This window comes from Leptinotarsa decemlineata, unplaced genomic scaffold, assembly GCF_025532065.1.
Source record: "Leptinotarsa decemlineata unplaced genomic scaffold, Ldec_3_MD MMD2_P_RNA_scaffold_11, whole genome shotgun sequence".
Classification (NCBI taxonomy): domain Eukaryota; kingdom Metazoa; phylum Arthropoda; class Insecta; order Coleoptera; family Chrysomelidae; genus Leptinotarsa; species Leptinotarsa decemlineata.
Window position 1 is genome coordinate 1,864,629 of NW_027412525.1, and position 22,332 is coordinate 1,886,960.

The following is a 22,332-nucleotide window of genomic DNA, read 5'->3' on the forward strand; positions in this document are numbered from 1 at the left end:
TCACCTGATCATGTGCAGCCGTTTTTGTAGTTCATTCGTTTGCTTTTTATTAGTATATTAAATATTTTTTCCGATGTGCGTTTTTTCAGCTAAATTTAGATTCGTGTTAAAGAATTTCTCCCATAAAATTATAATTATCAGTGAAACTCCTCAACAGTTTAGCTGTGAAGAAGAATTTGAAACATTCGAATGTTGAGTTTCATGAGATTCAGATAACTGATCAACACGAAACGTGATTATTCCACACGTATTATGTACATACAAAATATGGAATGAATTCGATATTTCATAGTAGAGTAGCTTGTTAGTTTAAAAACACCACGAATCTACAGAACTAGATATTTCTTTTGAAAAAATATCTGCTATCACAATTGTGACTTAAACTTCCATATAGGTACTGTACTTTTTGTTTACGACTTCATTTTAGCATACTTTGTATTATTTCTGTTATAAATGTTGTTGAATTAACGTTATCATTATTATTTCTGCTTTGATAATTATTCATTTCAAATAATGGTGGACGAGCGGGTTTGATGTTGTCGAGTAGAACTACATTTTTATCAAGACTCGTTGCTCCGATCGACTTTCCACACGAGTACTTTTATTCATAAAATTGTCCAAGTAACCTTATTTTGTTGAAAAATATTGAAAAAAGTTTTGGGGTGTGGACCATCGGGGGTAGTCCGTTCCTGACTTTGTAGCAAAACAACTGACTCCTGCATGAAAGCTCATCGACGGAATTCATTTGTTTAGTCAATTACCAAAATTTGGATGATTTTGAATATTCACTTGAAAAGTTATCAAAGAAAAACATTTTTCATTTTGTAACTTCGAGGGCCCGTAACTTGGTTACGAAGACTTTTAGGAAAAAAAGTTATATGAAGTACTGGTGATATTTTGACCCCATCTATACATTCCCGAGAGGAAAAGAGAAAGTCCAGGGACACCCTGTATATATATATATATATATATATATATATATATATATATATATATATATATATATATATATATATATATATATATATATATATATATATATATATATATATATATATATAGCTCGGGCAGCTAAAAAGAGTAAATATTTATTCTAATCAGACCGAATCCCCGAAAAACTACTATTCTATATATATATATATATATATATATATATATCAGTTTATTGAGTTCATCAGTATTGTTTGGTTTTTTGATTTCGTTTCCTTTTGGTGTAAGTGTTTGCTTAATGAATTGTAAAAGTTTTCAAATCGGCGAAACTTCATCTAATTTTGGAATTTCACTCACTTGCTCCTTCAAAACGGGGCAAGTTCGTCAGTATTGCAAAGGCTGTTAGATCATAATGCTGATGATTTTTGTGGCTGAGGAAAAAAACCAACTGTATATTTGAGAACAAGGAATTTTGGGGTATCCAAAGCAGAAAGAAATATTAACCTATTTCTGGGATCTAGTTGAAGTTGAACTTTGAACCATACCAGGCATTTTCCCACCTTACCTCATTTCAACAGGCCGGGAATATATCACTCAAGCTCACTTTCAACGTTAATATTTAGTTTCTTGAGCAGCCATTAAAGGTAGTAGCTATCTGGTTCGAAGCGCCTCATCATGAAATGATTGAAGATGTGAGCCGAATAACTAATCCTTTCACTTTGCCGCGTATTCTGACTGGGATTAATATCACTGAGCCGTACGTTTATTGTATACTGGAAGACAATTTAGCCGACTTGTGTAAATTTAGAGTAGACATGAATCGACACCGATGGTTAGTAATGCATCATAACGTCAACCGGGACAGCCATCTTGATGGTTAGAAACACTTTGTTTGGAAGTGCACTTAGCATCCGGTTATCTGAGGATGTCGGAGAAACTTGTATCGTATTTCGTATGCTCATCAGGATTGCGAGTTACTTTGGAGAAGTTTCGGTTAGGTTGACTATTAACTTTTCATCTGGGTAACGAGTTTTGAAAAAGTTGGCGGAAATAAGTTGGTTGAAATGTTTACTGCTGGGGGCGGTAACAAACGTACATTGTTGGCAGTTTTTTTTTTATTGTGAAAACGGTGTACGCTGATTCTATTTTTCGTCCATTCAAAATAATACAGGGTTATTCCGAGAAAATTATGAAAATTTTACATTATAACAATGATATTGATTGCTTCAAATGTTTTCCTCTGTATTTTATATTTTCCAGTTTCTGTTTCAACACTGTGGGAAGGTCTAAATCAAGGTATCCACAAAAATATTGAAAATTGATATTTATAAACTGTGGTGAATGTCGTTTCTTCAAATGAAAATCCTCACTTTATATTACTTTATCGTGATCAACTTTAAAAACGATTATAACTTCCACTTACATTTTCTTCATCTACAGTAATCTACACTGAATTGTTTTCATTCAAATCCACTTTGTATGTTATCACGCAGATGGATCAATCAATTGATGCTAAGAGTTAGAAATAGCATCACTTTTTTTGTTATGTCGGAAAGTATAAGTCTATTTAACTATAAAAACTTTGATTTGTGTAACGGATATATTAGCCCATACATTAACACTTCCATCTAAATTAAAGTGATTTCATAACTTCAAACAAAGATTCTTCCGAAATTCAGATTGCCACTAGTCATACATAACCTAATATAATAATTCAATACAAAAATACATCTGAAATTATTTTCTGTGGAATTGAAAAGAATTGCTCCAAAAAAAATGACATACAACTTATCAAATCTATTCCCTGTAATACGAGATTATTATTGCAACTGAGTGCTATCACCATCTTCTAATGCCCATGTAACACCGTAGAGAAGTGAACGTGTTTACTGTGCATGTAGTTTGTAGAACCATATCGAAATTGAGAATGTTCGTACTATTTCATTAATTCGGACTTCTATTGTCTAATATGATATAAAATGATTTGAAATCCCTGAAAGAATCTGTAAAAAAATTAAAAAGATTATTTGAAACATAACAATTATATCACACAAAAAAACTCAAATAACAATGAAATAAAATACAAGCAACAACCAAAAAAAATTGAACTATAAACACGAGATGAAAATTGAAAGATTATCAACAAGAAATGAAAATAAAGAATTGAAAGATTCCAAAGCAAGTTACTTCACTCGAAAAGGAACTAGGCATCATCAAAAATGACCTTCAACGGAATAGTTACTCCAAAGTGATGGTAGAACAGGCTTTAGCTGTAAGACAGTAAGAGCTCCACAAGGAAGAGAAGCCGCCACACCTAGTACTTGTACTTCTCTACATCATAGGATTGTCGGAAAGGATGAGAAGGATTGGGTCCAAGTATAACATCAGAACCTGTTTCAGATCTGGGAACACTATCCGTAGCAGCCTCACGAAAACCAGGCCACCAAACGCGGACTGCGATTCCAAGAATTGCATTTACCGGATACTCTGCGAGTGCGGATAATCATATATCGGTGAAACTGAGAGGCCATTGAAAGTTCGCATTGTCGATCATAAGAAACACACACAGCGAGGAGAAACCAGCAAATCAGGAATAGCAGAGCATGTTTGAACTCATCAACATAAAATCAAGTGGGCACAAGCTGAAATCATCCACAAGGTGGAACACTGGTTTACGAGAAAATTCAAATAAGCCGCGTATATGTTGTCCAACAACGCATTTAGCCAAGCTAGCGTAGAGATAGGCAACATATGTAAACCTCTAATCAAGCGAAACACGACCAACTCCCGCCAAACGGTCAGCTTCCGCTAAAACCGATGAAGCGGATAGAGGGAAGAGGGGATAGGTGAAAGCACTCGAATGACCTATAAATAGTGGGATCTCGGAGGAATAAGTCCAGTTATCACACGAAGATGATTGTGGATATTGACAATCGAAACGTCGTGATGTAACGTGGTTTGAAATTTTTTATTTTTATTTTTAATTTTCTGTTAATAATTTTTCAATTATCATCTCGTGTTGGTCGTCCAATTTTTTTTAGTTCTTGGTTGTTGCTTGTATTTTATTTCATTGTAATTTAAGTTTTTTTGCTTGGTATGATTGTTATTTCACAGATACTCTTTTTTGATTTTTCAGAGATTTTTTCAGGGATTTCAAATCATTTTATATCATATTAGACAATGGAAGTCCGAACTGCATCACGAAACATTGTCAACCATCTTCAAACAAACGTTCGTACTATATTTGATACAAGCTATTCACATATAAATTCGACAGAGGGTGCTTATCTGAAACTGAGCACACAAAAAGAAATATACTTTAATGTGCTTGGCATTGAGTTCAACCCTTGGCAGATTTTCTGTATTTGGATAATATATAATAAGTGAGAAGTCCTCACCTTAGATTGTAGTGTTGACCATTGCGTGTCGCCTGTAACTATATCAAAAAGCGAGTGGAGTTGAAAAACAGCTTTACCTAACACTTCACCCATTCTTCTTCATAAGCTAATCTTCAATCAATGTAAATACAAATAGGGTATCCTTTATATCATGTGATGAATAAAGTCTATAATAATTATTAATTAGCGCAGTGGTAGTGCACCCGACTCCCGATCGAGAGGTTTTGAGTTCGATTCCAACTTCGTCGAGATATTTTTCTCGAGAGAATTTTTTCAGTTGGAATTGGGATAATTTTGCAAAGTTGCATAGCTGACGGAGTGCGAATCGCTATAATGCTCCCTAAGTGGTTCGGTAAGTTACTATTGACTCTAGAACACGAAGCTAACGACCAAAGGATTCGATACCATCGATAATAAAAGATGTCGGAAAATACATAGGTTAGGTTAGGTTAGTTCAAAAGTGAGTGAGTCTATTCGATCTCTACCGCAACACACAAAGGTTTATTGTGGCTTACACCTATTCAGACTCGACCAACTAAACCCAGCTTCTTGACAAAGCCGATTAGTTTATATGGTGAGTGATATTTCAGGTCAGATGGTAAGACTGTGGTTCCACCAAACTCGGTCCGCAACGAGGCAGGCACAAAGTATATAATCTGCTGTTTCATCACTTTCCAAACAGAGGCTACACACACTATCTTCCGATAGTCCGAGTCTCTGCATATGATGATTCAAACGACATTCACCTGCAAGAAGGCCTGTTAGACATCGTAGTTCATCCCTACTGTAGCCCAACAACTGTTTGGTATCGAGCTTCGAAGGGTGAATGAACACCTTGGAGTGATCCACTCCTGGAAGATTTTGCCATCCAAGTGTTCAATGTTCGTTTGGCAATACTCAGCCAGTGACAGGTTCTAGTTCGATGAAGCTGCTTGCAGCGCCCTTTTTTGCAAGATAGTCAGCAGCCTCATAGCCTTCCAGGCCAATGTGGCCAGGAATCCAGACCAGAGACAATTTGTTAAGTCTTCCTATCGAGGAGAGTCATTTTTGGCAATATGCTATCAATTAAGACGTTGCCAAGAACTTTCAGCGCCGCTTGACTGTCCGAGAATTTTTTTTTTGACTTATGTGTGAGGTTGGATTATACCAATCTCTCCGCACAGAATCCAGTAGCATATATTTCCGCTTGAAATACAGTCGCATAGGTCCCTTGGCAGGTTGATATCTCTATCTTGGGTCTGCAACTGAAAACACCTGCCCCAGAGCCTGAAGGAGTTTTTGATCCATCTGTGAACAAGCTACTATCTGCTCTCAGAGGATCCACTCCTCTCCACTTAGGAAAAGTACTGTATGAAGCAGTTCGTAGTTGACAGTTGGAGGCATAAAGTCAGAGGTCTTTCCCAGAATGCTGTGACTTCCAGAAAATACATAACAACCAATAACTATCACGGTGAGCAAGCATATTACTATCTGAAGGAATTAACTATTCATTTGTCCCATGAAAGCACTTTTGTTTATATTAAGTGAATTTTTCTCGACAATAATCGTTAAGTTCCCATAGGAGCTATTGTATTGAAATGAATGTGTTTTTAAAATTTTCTATACTCGTATATTTTATATATTGCATCAGTCCAGTTTGATTTCATTTCCGAAAACACGTTTTTGATTTCAATGCTAAGTTAAGTTTGTTAATTAACATTTTCCAAGTCGTTTGGAACGTGACACGGAAACCTTTTTCCGAACAAACCGCACAGAAAAAAATGTATCAACGCTCCAGTCTATTCCATGAATAAATTCATTCATTCGTTGATGAACTTCTGAAATGTATTATTTCATTGTAGAGTGCAGGATTCAGTTCGATGATTAATTTACGGTCGTTGGTCTTCAAAGCAAACTTGTGCTGACACTTTGTAACAATCTGTACTGGAATCCAAAAGTCCCAGTGGCAGATATTGCTGTTCTGCACAGCTGGTGGTTTCTGTTCGATGCAAGTTGGTGACGGTTTTACTTTTCGATATCTTTGTCGATTGTTCAGCTAAGCTGTACGGCAAAATCAAGACTGTGTAACGGTCTAAATTTACTTGTAAATATTGTAGATATTGTTCGTTTATTTACTATGGAATCGACAGAATTGTCATTTATTGATGACGAACTTTTCGTCACAGCTAGGGACACATCTGGTTTGTCAGTGTGCCCAACCTACATTTTCAAAGAAGTTGTTACGTTTCAATTTAGCACTAGATCAAACTGCTCTTATGTGACCTTTCAAAAACACTACCTTACCTTTTAAGATCTTTATTCAGAGGATATTAACAATGTAATTCAGTTACAAGTTCATTTTATTCATTTAACATCATAGTAATGGGAATCTTCCGTTCCATAGAAAACCATACCTGAAATGTATAAGAATAAATGTATGCTCCCTGACTAACTGCTTGACCAGTACTTACGCATTCTCCTATTGCCAATCGACGTTGGAGATCCGAAATTCCTCGCTAGGTTGAAATAGTTGTTATTGTTTGTTTCTCAGTTTTCTTCACCTATCATTTTTTTCAGCCGTTGTCTGCCTTATTCCCTATACCTTTCCGAGAATATTTCTTGCATAGATTGTTATTCATCACTTCCAGAAGGTTTACTGACATATTAGAGCCATATCGCCTGAAAAACAATATTAGTTACCTCTGGGTTTCTGAATACTGTTTGATATTTTCGGTAAATAATCTGAATAATACGAATGCTCTAATATTTGTACTGAAAGGGAAGGATGTGGCGACTTACCTTGTATGTTTCTATTCCATCGCATGAATAAGGATTGGTAAATAGTTGAAAATAGGTTGGAACAATATATTTTGTAAATATTCGTAAACAAGGTTAAGAGACAGCTGTTGGTTGACATCTGCCGAACTTTCGTAGTATCGTTCCGTCGACTTACACCGAACTAGTTCTACAGTTGTTCACGGGTGGAGGATTTATCGGTTACTCAAGTTGTCAAGGGTTGTTTTAGGGTTGCATTGCTTTGAGAAGGAGTTTTGATGGGTTATGGACTTGTTGATATTGTCTCAAGTGGCTGTGGAGGAATTGATAGATGTATGATGTTGTGCACAGCGCCCCCTTGGTGCTTGTAGTGTAGATTGGATGCACTGTGGCAACAACTGGTTAGCTGTCAGATGTGGCAGTCGCTTAGTATTTGGAAGTTAGCCTTCGGTGAGCTTGGTTCGGAGTTCAAAGGGTACCATCAGACTGATTGTAGGATATATTTGGTTGTATTTGTGCCATCCTTCACGGGGATTAATTCTACAAGTCAGGATTGTATAGTGGAAGACTGATTGGTCATTTTGGTGTGGATATTTGCAGTCTGAAACTTAAGCTCTTTTGAGGATTTGTGGTGGTTACCGAACTCGTGCCAGGTGGAAGGATTTCCGAAATTAGGTATGTCTGAATCACTGTCGCATCTCTCATGTGATCTTAGCTATGATATCACTTCTTCAATTCTACAACCTTCGTTTCTCGTCTCTAGATTCATAAGGAACAGAAGGCCCTCAGTCACTCATCAAGTCCCAGCAGGACTTCCGTGCAGAACACCGCACACGAAGAATCGTATAGAAAACCCCTTGGCCAGGGTAAGAATTTTACCATTAAATGTGTTTTAAATGATTTTAGTAATTTCTGGTTCCATCGTTATATCTCAACTGAATATTAGTATTGAAGAGAGGTTTCAACACTCATTCAATTTTCTTGATTTTTACGGGTCATATGGTTATACAGGGCACCCAAAAATATACTCTTGTTATCTTGCTACTTTGCTTAAATGAAAATATACCAGGGGTATTGATTAGTCAAATAGTCCTATTGAATGGGGGTTGAATCTCACCTTGTTTTTATCTGATTCTGATTGAGAATTTTCTTCCGTAGGGTTTTTCTTCCTGCTTTTTTTTTGTCTTCGTTACGGGTTCCTGTTTTCCTTTTTTTTCTTCTTGGGTCTTATTTGATGATCCATTACTGGTCCAGCTTGTCGTGCCCTACAGGGTGATCTATCTTGGTGGTGCTACAGGGTGATCCATCTCCGCCGTACTACAGGGTGATCCATCTCAGCAGTACTACAGGGTGATCCACTTCCGTCGAACTACGGGGTAGCCTAACACCATATACCGGGTGGCCCAAAAGGAGCACGCAAGTTATAATTGATTTAATTGAATATTTGTGATATACTGAGATATTTGAATAATTGTTGCCCTTATGTTTATTGATACCTGTTGATATAGTGTTTGTTTATCGTTTATTGATTAAGAGTTTGTTATTGATACCTGATTGACATAGATATTTGTGAAACGGAAATTGAGGTATATTCTTCCTTTCACGATTGCTGATTGACACCGATGCGCCTACGCCTGAGCTCACGCGACGCAAACGAGTTTGTCTTACCATCCGATACTAGTATTTACGATTTCACCTACTCAATTTTCGTGGTAGTTTTACTCGACGTATTGTAGTTTTTTTTGAGCGTCGTTACTACCGTAATTTATGGCTGATTGAATTCGTGGTATATACACCGCGCTCTTGTATGGACATTTGAACATCGCGTAGTAGTGTGAATATTGCATTGTTGTCTTAGAAGCGTTGTTGGTTAATCCATGTAAGTTAGGATTACTGAATAAATCATATTGGGGACCTTTATCTTTTATTTCCAATATTAATTGGTAAGTTATTGATATTGTGAGTTACTTAGGGTATCTGGAGGATTAAATTTACCTGGCGCCCATTAAGATCTATTTGAAATTTGCTAAGTTGTTTAACCCACTCCCGTCTCCACTGTTTAGCTTAGCCGCGGATACCCATCTGTCTTATTTGTTACCGACAGATGATTTAGTCTCCTCTTGTGGTTTGTGAGGTGACAACTGGTGGGGGATGTCCTGAAAAACTGATAGGAATAAGTTAACTACTTAATGTATCAGACACAGATTAATAAGGGCCTGAATCAGTTACGGGAAAACCAAAATTTCTGGTACGAACTTAGATCAGAAACTGGGACAATACAAAAATTCAATTTACTAGAAATATACACCTGGGAATATACACGGGATGATCTTATAAAGGGAAAATTCAAGAAAAAAACTAACTGAGCAGAGATTTGCTCAGATTAATAACTAGGTTACTGCCTGGATATTGTCAATTCAGAGGACACTTGAAGCAATGCAAAAAAGGAACAAAGGTAGTTTGTCATGTTTTACGTTTTTGTGAGAAACTGGAATACATCAGGCTATCAGTTATTGGGCAATCAATATATTCAGAACAGTATGACAAACATCCAGCCAGACCTACTTATACATGGCACAAGATTGTTGGAATGGGTGTCAAGCAAGAGATGGGGAAAAACGCAATGAGCGAATCTTGGCAGAAATTTTTGTATTGACAGGTTTTTGTATTGATACTTTTATGTTCACGTTAGACCCGTTTCACAAAGAACCAACTATCAGTCGAATGAATTGCTTCAACATTTGCGCGTAAAGGCATTTTGAATTTGTTACAGTGAAAATGACATGAGATCTTCTGCTGATGTCATTCATCAATGTTGACTTTGTTACTCTATTTTTGTTACTGTGATGCAGTAAATCTGTAATAGATTCTATCGAATCCACCATAAAATCCCATGAAATCTTTTACGTCGTTCCCCTTTGTGGATAAAAGTAATAGTATAAAGGCAAAAAATAGTTATTTATTCAACTAAGCAGAAAAGTAACAACTATACTGCCGGGGCTAGCATTTCTTCACAGAGGCAATGAAACGTATGATATTTTCTTCCGCTGTTTATTCAGTGGGTTTGGAAAATCCAAATAATAAATATTTATACTATGATTACAAAGGGCAAAACGGATTATCAGGCCAGTGGGGTTATGTTGAAGAAATGTCCACAAATTTCGTCCGCTATGTATGGAGCCACCATACTGTTTTTTGCATTGACAAACAAATCATAATTTCCGACTCTGAAAACCCCCACTTATCAATTTTGAATCAAATCGAACCATAATTTCAAATCTTGTCTGGCATTGTGGAGCCGCCATTTTGTTTTTTGTCTTAGAAAAATTACATATTGCATTGTTAGCGAATTTATGACAAATAAGCTTGCAAAAGAAGTATCATAATTTAGAATACGGAAAAGTTTTTTCCCGTCAGAGGGCGCAAAATAGAAAGTTAGGTAGCGAAAATTGACATGGTCCAATTCTTTATGAAATTACCTTTTCAATGATATGTGTCACTTACTACTTTTCCTATTCAAATTGTTTGGGTGATAGTGACCGACGGGTGGGTATGACAGTTGAGGTTATGATAGAAAGATGTCCCCCTTGCATTATAAATCGACGTGTTTTCGCATTTTTTTTCCAGAAAACATGTTTTGAATATATTCGATCTGTTCCGTTTTCGATGCCCCGCCCTGTATATAATACATAATTCAGTTGTAGGTGAAAGCAATGTTCAAATTGGCAGAAAAACGGCCTTGAATAACAACAAGTTGAGCTCACATGTAGAAATTTGTGTCTCCATGCGTGTTCAATAGATAAATATTTTCCAAAAAATAGCTCATTAGATCCAGAATGAAAAATGCGTATTTTATTGATTTTACAGCACACAAAAATGGCAATTGTTATCAACAAATTAAGATGAATGAGGCATTTAGTTCATTGTTTATAACTAAGGAACTATTGTTACCTAAGAAATAAAAATGAAATATTCTAATGAAGGTGAAAATTTACAACGAAAAGTTCTTAGAACTACTTATCAATAAAAACCATAGAATTTGTCAAAAAATATTTGATTTTTGCAACAATCTGAAGTATTTAGAATATTTAATGGAATTTGCTGATACTTGATGATAATCCATCCGTATTTTACTAACAGTTTTTGTGAAGTTAACAAAACGTTACACGTATTTCATTGTACAAAAGATTCTTCGGGCATATTAAATGAATCTACCTGAAAATTTAAATACAAATATTCCATGATGAAATATTTTGTAGTTCTCTACCAACTGCAGTATAGTTGGAGCTGGAAACATATGATAGTATAGGCAGATAAGCTGGCTTAGTGCTAATAACACTCGAGAATTGCAAAAGTTTCAGGGCTTTCAGATAAGGCTAATGCGGGTAGTGGAAAGCGTTATGAAGTTCTCAAAGTCTCAAAGTTTGTGTAAATCATTCAACGAGGTAAATGGTAACAGAACTCCACTTGCTAATTAAATATCTTTCTTGATGTTCTGGGGTTATTTTTTGCTGCAATCTACGAGTAATTAGACGAGAACAATAAGTTAGATTGAGAATCTTGATAACGAAGGACACACTGTTTTTTTCTTTGTGATAACTAGAAAAAATTCGAGATGCCGAAAAAGAAGCAGGTTGACATCTTGTCCAAAAGGCCGAGATGTAACATTTTATTTTTGTATTGAGTATTTTTTCTTCATTTTGTATTACATTCTTCATGTTTTTCATATATAGGCAGTTTCTATAAAATCCTGTTATTTTCACGTACGTAATGATTTTTCAGTAACATCAACTAAGTACTGCGTGTTGATTTGTATTTCATTTACGTTTTTAAGAATTAATTTTTTTCTTGACCGAAACATTTACAGTCAAGAAAGATGGGTAATAAATTTATTATTTAACAAAATAGTGAAATAATAAAAACTATGAACTTGTTCTAAATTGAGTCGGCCTCATTGCCAACTCAGTTATTATTGATGCTACGAATTCGGTTGAATAGGCAAACTAGTAGTATTTTTAATGGGCTTCTCGATGCCACAAAAAAATTGACAGTCGCGTTTTCAAAATTGTTCATAAAATGATATTTTTTTAAATGGGACACTCTGTATTTCATTATGCATTTCGATTCTTAGAAACATTCTCAACAACAAAGCTTTTCTTCCTCTTGGTATTGCTTCGATTAATTTACATTTCAAATATTTCCCAATATCGGATATACTTGCCAGGGGTGTATTTTAGGTATAGGAAGGACATTCTTCATGAATTTCATATCTTTTTTTTCGTAGTATCCAAAAATAATAGTACCTATAGTGTATGGTTTCCATTTGAAAAATCGTGTTTCATCAGTTTTCTCGATGTTATGCTTTAGGTGGAAATTTCGACCACCCTGCAAATTATTTTCGAAAATTCGATAGACCTATTCATGACTTGATGCTTAAGGTATAATTCTGTGAAATTTCACATTTTCAACTGTTACTGTCTATGAGGTATGATTTTTTCGGAGTGGTGCTGTAATTATAAAATTCTTCAGAAAAAAATTAATATCTCGAAAACTAACAAATTTGGATATAGATATTGTTATACAAAGTGGGCCTAAAATGTGCTGAGAAATTCAAAATGTAATACAATACAGGGTGGTCCATTTGAAATAAGGAAGATGCCCTCAACTTTCGGTATAACGGAAAGAGACCGGAAGTTGAAAATATTTCAGTTGAGAAGGCCATTTTGTAAAACCCACTACCACAAAATTTCAAGTTTTTATTTTAAATCGTTCTCCATAATATGATCCTAACGAACGCTCATCGTGAAGACCAAGTGCGCACCATATGGGAAACTTTTTTTTCGAAAAGTTTCAATGAAGTTTAAGTTCGGCACTTGTTTGTGCTTTAAATTTAACTTAAAATGATGCGGCCAACTGCGACCCACTGACGTTCAGTGTTTGTCAAATTCAACTTTCTTTTTTGAAAAAAATTGAAAAGTGCATTTCTAGATCGAATTTAACAAAAAGTTACTTGAAAAAGTTGTGTCTACGACAATTTTATATCCATATGCCAAATTTTATGCAACTAGGATAAAGTTAACGTTTTGCTTATTTTTGACAGATATCCCCTTTATTTTAAAAAACAAGTTCGGTTAATTGTCATCAATTCATATAACAAACTCATCATGGAGATTAACTTTTCTGATACATTTTTACTAATACGGACATTTTTAGAGAGAAATTAAAAATTTGCTATAAAAATTTTAACATGACTGGTGCAAAGTTTCAATCACTTGGCTATTTTCTTGAACAAACGTCAGTACCTTCAATTTTGAAAAAGCAGACACAACTCAAAAACTGCAATAAGTATTAATAAAATTACTAGAGTTGGAATTACATTAAAATTTCAATATTCAGTATTTACAGATTATTTATAAACACTAACTAGGGCGGTAAGGATGCTTAATCACGTTGAATAAAATTTTTAAGTAGGTCTTGACAAACAAAATGCATGCTATGGTAGTGTCAAGTTGTTGATTTACTTGTCAAATTTTTAACAGTTATTGTTGCAATAATGATGTCTCTTCAGAAAAGAATAGAAATAGTTTCAATATGTGGTGAGATTACACCATACCGGCAAGTAGCAACATTTTTAATGAACGGCATCCAGGAAAAACTGTTCAACATACTACTGTGCCAAGGATAATGTCGAAATTCAGAGAAACAGGATCCGTAGCAAATCAATTTAAGAAAAAGCACACTCCGAGTAAATATGATGAGGAAGCCCAACATAACATTTGTTTAAAAGTTATTGAAGATGGACAAACGAGCATAACCGATATTATAAAAAATACCGATTACAAGAAAGAAAATTTTAATAAAGAATAAATTTTGGCCTTGCAAGCCAAAATTTATTAACACATAAATAGAACGAGATTTTGATGTCCGTTTGGGGTTTTCAGTCTGGTTTCAAGGAGAGAGAGAAGAAAATCTAAAGTTTCCGTATAAAATTTTATGGACAGATGAGGCAACGTTCTCTTCAAATGAACGGTAAGTTCTCAAAAATGCCGATGGTGGGCCAAAGAAAATCCCAATTTCACAGTTGAATGTGGTGATCAGTATTCTTTAAAACTAATGTATGGTGTGGGATACTTAACGACCAAATAATTGGACCATTTTTCTTTAGGGAAAATTTATCATTCGTCGGTTATCTCAACCTTTTAAATAATGAGGTTAGTGAAGTTTTAGATAATATGCCTTAAAATATTAAATACGACCTATGGTATCAGCTTGGTGGCGCACCAATACCATTCGCGAGTGCTGTGCAAATATAAATCCCCGATTTATTAAAAATGCAGTTACAGATATCAGTAGAAGGACCATAATTTGTATTGAACGTGGAGGACGACATACTGAAATGTAGGCTATAAGTGATTGACAACCTCATTTAGATCAATAAGTAATTTTTTGTACCCATTCGTATTTTCTATAATATTATTGTTGTTTAAAATTTATAATAATAATAATAATAGTTTTATCGAAATTATTTGCATTTTTTTAGTTGCCTCTGCTTTTTCGAAATCAAAGATTTCCGAACTTGTTTTTTAAAATAAAGGGGATATCTGTCAAAAATAAATAAACGTTAACTTTATCCTAGTTGCATAAAATTTGGCATATGGATAAAAAATTGTCGTAGACACAACTTTCTCAAGTAACTTTTTGTTAAATTCGATTTAGAAAGGCACTTTTTAAATTTTTTCCAAAAAAAAGTTGAATTTGACAAACACTGAACGTCAGTGGATCGCAGTTGGCCGTATCATTTTAAGTTAGATTTAAAGCACAAACAAGTGCCGAAGTTGAACTTCATTGAAACTTTTCAAAAAAAAAAGTTTCCCATATGGTGCGCACTTTAATGGTAACACTATATATATATATATATATATATATATATATATATATATATATATATATGTCCAAACAGGACATAACATCAATTTCGACAACACAAAAATGCTAGCAAGCAACGAAAACTTTTACTCACGAACAATCAGAGAGGCAATCGAAATTGAAAAACGACCTAATAATATGAACAAGAGGGATGATGCGCAAAGATTACCATCAACATGGAGATCCGTTTTATCACTTCGCACAAGCAATCAGACCGCTCAACTTCAGAGGCAAAACTCGGTACATGACAATACAGGTACAATAACAGAGACAGGAGAGGCAGCTCAGGTAATAAGACCTAAACAGGTAGTCGAACAAACACAGGTAGTGGCAGCAACGCAGGTAAAGGGAAACATCCATCCCTATAAATTGAGACACAGAGTTCGAAGTAATCAGTCTAGTTGAAAAAAACCAGACATCACCAGAAGATGGCAAATGAGACTTTGCCGAAACGTTGTGAAAATAATCCTTATGGGGAGAAAATACACAGAACACGGAGCGAAACCCGAGAAAACAGCTCATCATACTTTATCCGTGAGAATCTTCGAGTTAACATATATATATATATATATATATATATATATATATATATATATATATATATATATATATATATATAGGTATATATATTTTTTTTTGGATGATGCAACTAATTTTTCTTTATTTTCAGTATTTTGATATTAAATTTCACTAAAAGGATTTGAAATTTGGATTTGGAATTCTTTAGTGATTTAAACAACTTCACGATGAAACTCGACGTGTTATTTGTTTGTGCTTTTCTTACACCGTCCTTTGAGTTTAATTATTTCAGTTTTTATTGAATTGGTTGAACTAGCATGTTATAAATGGATTAGAAGAAAAGTTTCTATCAGACTTACTGAACTAATGTACTTCAGAAATAAAATAAGTTTTACTCTTAGTGACCCGTCACGAGACGTCTGTCAGATGTGAAATATCATTGATAATAATATTTGACCCCTTTCATGATTGTTGGGTACTGAAATATGTAATCAAAATATACATGAGAATATTTTAATGTGGCTTTAATATACTAATAAACTCAAGAATTTTAGCTAGTTATTGCAATATATTATTAAAGATCTTAAATTATGAATATCAATAATAAATGTTTCAATATAAATTTCAGCATCATTAAAAAATTAATTAAATATTCAATTTTTTGATGATCCTTTTGATTACAAATAAGAAAAACATTCGTGCGCTGCTCGATATCGGCTGATTTGAAATACAATTTTGTCAGCCTTTATTAAACCTATTCGTCAAGCAACTGTTTGAGTCATAAGAATGAAATTAAAATTAATAAATAATTAATTTAAAAACTGAAAAGGTTATATTTTCAGGAGTGAATAATTTTTGGGAAAAAAAGTTTGGCCTTATACTTCGCCATCTTGATACAAAAAATTTGGGAATTTTCCAAAGAAAGGAAAGAAGCAATCGATTTAAAAAAAAGTAACTCTATACATAGATGTGTAGATCATGCAAAGAAGTAACTTTCAAACAAAAAGTGAAAAAAAACGCCCTCCTGAAACAGCTACTTTCATATAAACCTTGAATTACACGAATGGAATTTTTTTGAAAGAAATACTTTTATATGACTACTGAATTATACAGAAAACATTTTTCCCCACTCAGTTTGTATTCCAAACACTCGCTATGATATTGAATCAGATTTTTACTTTCATTCAGTATATTGTATAGGAATCTTGTGAATGATATCTGATTCAATTCCATAACGAATGTTTGGAATACAAACTGAGTAGAGAAAAGTGTTTTTTGTATAATTCAGTGTTCACATAAAAGTATTTGTTTCGAAAGTATTTTTTTCGTGTAATTCAAAGTTTATATAAAAGTAGCTGTTTCAGGATACCTTTTTTTCCGTTTGTGTCTGAAAGTTACTTCTTTGAATTATCTACACATCTATGTATAAAGTAACTTTTTTGAAATTCATTGTTTCCCTTTTTTCTTTGGAAGATTCCCACATTTTTTGTATCAAGATGGAATAGTAGAAAGCCAAAAACTTTCTTTTCCAATAATTTGAAAATATTATATGCCATGAAAATTGTGTAAATTTTATTCTAACTAGAGAGTGTATTTATCATTTACTGACCCTTGAGACAGACCAAATATACGCGGGTTTGATGTGTAGATAAATGTACCCTTTAATTATAAAATACAAAAATATAATTAACTTACTGATGACTTGATAATGTTTCGTAGTGTGATTTTGCTTTTTTTGCAAGGAGACTGCTCACTTTCACTTTCTAAATCATTACTGCCAGACATATTCCATTGTAAAGCGGCCTACACACGTTACGATTTTTCGTACTGCATATTGAACTGTAAATTGTAAAGAAAATCGTACGGCATGCAGTACAGCCATGTTTTATCCACACCTCACAACAGCTCGTACTGCCGAGGTTTAGATTTGAACTTTTCATAAGTCACGTCTGAAGGAAGTTCTTGTTCTTGTTTTTCATTACTTCTTAAGATTCGTTTGGGAACAATTCTTTGAATTTCGCAAATAAAATATCGCAACTTGAATTTCTCTTTATTTTATTCGCGTAATCTTTTGATTTTACATGCCACAGGCAGCTGTTTTCTTTATATACAGCAATAAACTCTTTTCAGAACGTCTTATTTTTCATATCCATTATAATGATATGAAATATATAAAACCCTTTTTCCTGAATGATGTGCTTTAAACGATATAAAATCGTAAATGCCGCAACAATAAGCTCCACACGTTCCAACTTGTCTACAACGCCCACCCCAGACACGACCGTTGATACAATATTTATGGAAGTTCTGTACTGCGAACGATTCGACGACTGCATACTGCAAAACACCCAATTTGCCTACACACGTTATAATTTATCGTTACTGCGGCAGTACCGATACATATCGTACTGCAAGCAGTACGTAAAATCGTAGCGTGTGTAGGCCGTTTCAGTCATTATTTTTTAAATTATTTATATAGTTAAACGTTTATACTGTAGTCGCCACGCCAGCAGTCGGTTTTACGTGCGGCTATGTATGTTTCACATATAAATACTTACTTTTATTCTATTTCATTTCTCAACATACATTTTTGTAATATTGGGGATATACAGGCTGATTCACGGTGGATGGCACATTAGACGTTTCTGGTGAACCAGACAACGGATCACTTTGAAAATTTAATGGAGGGCATATTCGGACATTCTCTAGCCAACTAAAATATTTTCGACAATGCGGTGTTGCCGCTTCTATTGGAAAGCAGTAGCAACTTTGATTTTTCAAATGGAACACTCTGTATATAATATTATTTTTGGAATCTCCAACAATTGCCCGACAACTTTTCTTGATATTTCCCTATACCTATCTGTTACCGTTTTCGAAATAAAAATTAATTTCAATTTTTTTCTTTGAAAATCATGACTTCTAAAAATGCCGATATCTTTTAGTTAAGAAGTACTATGATATCGAAATTTGGTTTGGAGTTAGGTGATACTTGGACACTTCCCACACGTCAGCCTAATCTCCGTTACTTCAATACAGGGTGGTAAAAAAATACAGTTCTTTCGTTTGCTTGAAAAAGTTGCTGAAATTTGATTATTTTAAATGGAACACCCTGTATATTATTGAAAATTCGGAAAGCTGCTGAAATTTGCTTTCTTTCTATGTATATCATACCTATACCTAACTAGTCAAGTTTCGGACTTATGAACATTTATTTGTGAAAATGTATCTTCAGAATGGTATTTCCATTCGGTATTTGGTAAGCAGGCCATGATTACTATTTGACAGTAGCGTTGTGACATTCTCCTAATAATATCGACATTTTCGTCACTTCAGAAGTTGCAAATACCTTCAAAACGATGGAACAAAACTATTCAAACGAAGTTCTTATGAATTTGTTTATTATTTTTGGACAGTGTGACAAAATTATCAGCAGAACATGTAGAAAGTTCAATGAAATGTATCCGCATGTTGATGGACAACAAATTGAGGTACGTGATATACGAGGAGTCATTAACATCCAGAAGCTACCTGAATATTTTGGAGAATACTGTAGACAGTTTCGTGGATAATCTGCCACTCGATGATTATCGAAACTGTTGGTACCAACTAGACGGAGCTCCTGCACATTGCACAAGAGAAGTGAGCGCAGAACTGGATAGACTATTTGACGATCGGTGGATGAGGCGCTTGGGACCATGGAATTGGCCAGCGAGATCACCCGATCTTAATCCATTAGATTTTTATTTGTGGGGAATGTTTAAAGAAAAAGTTTACAAAATACCCGTGCGTTCGAGAGATGAATTGTTATAAAGGATTGCCCAAACATTTGAAGATTTGGATCCCAATGAAATCAGATCTGCCACCACGAAAGCAGTCAACACCCGCATTTTAAAGTGCTTGGAAGTGAACGGCCAGCGATTCGAACATATTTTGAAATATTCCACATGATTCTTTTACTTTTTTATAATTATTCATATCAATATTTCCAATTTCAAGTTTCTTGGTGCTTTTAAAGTTGATCCAAATGCATTGAAATTGTTCTGAATTCGTATAAATTTCTTGAGGTTCATTGGCGGTAGATTCGGATACATTTCATTGAACTTTCTACATGTTCTGCTGATAATTTTGTCACACTGTCCAAAAATAATAAACAAATTCATAAGAACTTCGTTTGAATAGTTTTGTTCCATCGTTTTGAAGGTATTTGCAACTTCTGAAGTGACGAAAATGTCGATATTATTAGGAGAATGTCACAACGCTGTCGAATAGTAATCATGGCCTGCTTACCAAATACCGAATGGAAATACCATTCTGAAGGGACATTTTCACAAATAAATGTTCCTAAGTCCGAAACTTGACTAGTTAGGTATAGGTATGATATACATAGAAAGAAAGCAAATTTCAGCAGCTTTCCGAATGTTCAATAATATACAGGGTGTTCCATTTAAAATAATCAAAATTCAGCAACTTTTTCAAGCAAACGAAAAAACTGTATTTTTTTACCACCCTGTATTGAAGTAACGGAGATTAGGCTGACGTGTGGGAAGTGTCCAAGTATCACCTAACTCCAAACCAAATTTCGATATCATAGTACTTCTTAACTAAAAGATATCGGCATTTTTAGAAGTCATGATTTTCGAAGAAAAAAATTGAAATTAATTTTTATTTCGAAAACGGTAACAGATAGGTATAGGGAAATATCAAGAAAAGTTGTCGGGCAATTGTTGGAGATTCCAAAAATAATATTATATACAGAGTGTTCCATTTAAAAAATCAAAGTTGCTACTGCTTTCTAATAGAAGCGGCAACACCGCATTGTCGAAAATATTTTAGTTGGCTAGAGAATGTCCGAATATGCCCTAGATTAAATTTTCAAAGTGATCCGTTGTCTGGTTCACCAGAAACGTCTAACGTGCCATCCACCGTGAATCAGCCTGTATAACGACTGAGAACGAATTGGATGATTTTCCATGTGGAGCAATTTTGAAAGGAGACAATTTTAATTAAATTTCAACTTGGAGCTTGCTAGATGTAGAGTTGGAGTGAATTGACTTCTCTCAATCTACCTGATTCTCATGGAAATTAACTTTTCCGAATGTGAACAATTCAATTCACGTGCCATCTGGTTCGGCTTAATCCCTTGAAAAGCGTCTGGATTGCACCAGCACCTACATGTAATTTGAACCGGATCAAACCTTACATTTTCTCGAAACTAACTTGAAGAAAGCTTCGTAAATATTTTGTTCAACTTGAATACCTTGCATTAATTCTCTCAAAGATAATTGAGGGTGTTTACTTTCACCGCTCTATAAATTCAAATTAGTTTTCCATTATCGAGCTTTTGTTTAATCAATCTTTTATTTTTTTTTCAGTAAAGGAAAACGCAAACAACGGGCGACCACAACCTTTACTGCAAGAGCCTCATTTTGGATCACGACCGCAGCCGTACAGTAAGTTGTTTTCTGTTGGTCCATTATTTCAAATCGTAGTTTGATAAAAATGTGATAACATAATACTGCTGAGAACTATTTACTCTTCAGGACAAATCAATGCATTGGTCCAAAAAAATGCGAAACTAAAATTGTTACTGAAGGTATATACTCACTAATTATATTGTTATTAGAATGTTCATTCCTGCTTTGATTGGCGTTGTTCATATGAAATTAAATTAGAATTGAAATCGCTTTCTTGGAGATGGAAAATTCACGAATATACTCTAAATTTTTATTTTCACTGATCGATTAATCTTACAGACCGGTTCACAATGTGAGATGAGATAATCAGCCAGAAAAAAAGGGAAAGTTTGAGAGAAAAGAATAGCTCATTTCAAAAACTTATATTTGCTCATTAGAACAAAAAAATTGGCATTGAGAATGAAAATTCGAAATGTTAGTCTTTGCCATTTTCCTACACAATATGATCTTTTTTGGTTGCAAACACGAGTAACATTGGATTTCAATCGACCAAATGAGAAACTAGTTGTAGACGTTTCTTGTATGTTAGGGATCACCTATAGACAGGCATTGCCGTCTTCGTGTAACTGATGAGAAATGGCAATCCGAAACCGGAGTGTAAGTGGTCAGTCAGATATTTTCTGTTTGGAACAAACAAGAAAAAATTTCAAAAAACAGACATTTCTGTACGCTGTTTCTGCACAAATGTCGTGGTATTCTCCAGGTGACTATGTTTTTGGTCAGGCATATGCCAGAACCTACTGTATATGAAAGCTGAAAGGTGTGAATTAATCGAATTTGAATTGGAAATATTTCATTTTCACCAACGTTTATATTTCTTCTCGATATATTCGTCAAATTGATTGGAAATTTAATTGAGAAGTTCTAATTTCAGAATTGTAAGAGAAATCAAGAAATAATCAAAATGAAAGGCTTTATTTTTGATTAACACATCAAATTAATTTCGACATACTTCTAGATGTTTTCTTGAATATATATCCAAATTTTTTTCAATAGAAAAGACGTACTTGTGGTCATTTTCTTGAAAATGAATACTACATTGTGATGACCGGTAATACAGTAATGAGTACGTATTCATAATGGTTGTGTTCTCTAGTATTTTGTTTTGTAATATTCGGTCTATGTACTTGACATAAAAGAGACATTTTTTAGATTGCATTATTTTTCGTTTTGATTTGCATTGATTGAAAGAGCATCCATTCTAATCTAAGCAGACACATTTTTTGGGGGGAGGATTTTCTGAAATATGTATTCTGCCGAAGCCCTCATGGACCTGGACAATATTTGATAAAACATAAATAAATAACAATATAAATATTCTGCTAACC

General features: G+C 34.3%; 1 protein-coding gene across 2 annotated transcripts in view; it reads left to right on the forward strand.

The window, feature by feature from the left end:
- Window positions 1-22,332, forward strand: part of sm (heterogeneous nuclear ribonucleoprotein L) — a 532,854-nt gene that overhangs the window by 400,295 nt on the left and 110,227 nt on the right. For both annotated transcript variants that reach the window (XM_074169375.1, XM_074169383.1), the window contains exon 6: window positions 20,903-20,980. In XM_074169375.1, coding sequence (XP_074025476.1) covers window positions 20,903-20,980 — 78 coding nt within the window. The remainder of the gene's footprint in view (window positions 1-20,902; window positions 20,981-22,332) is intronic.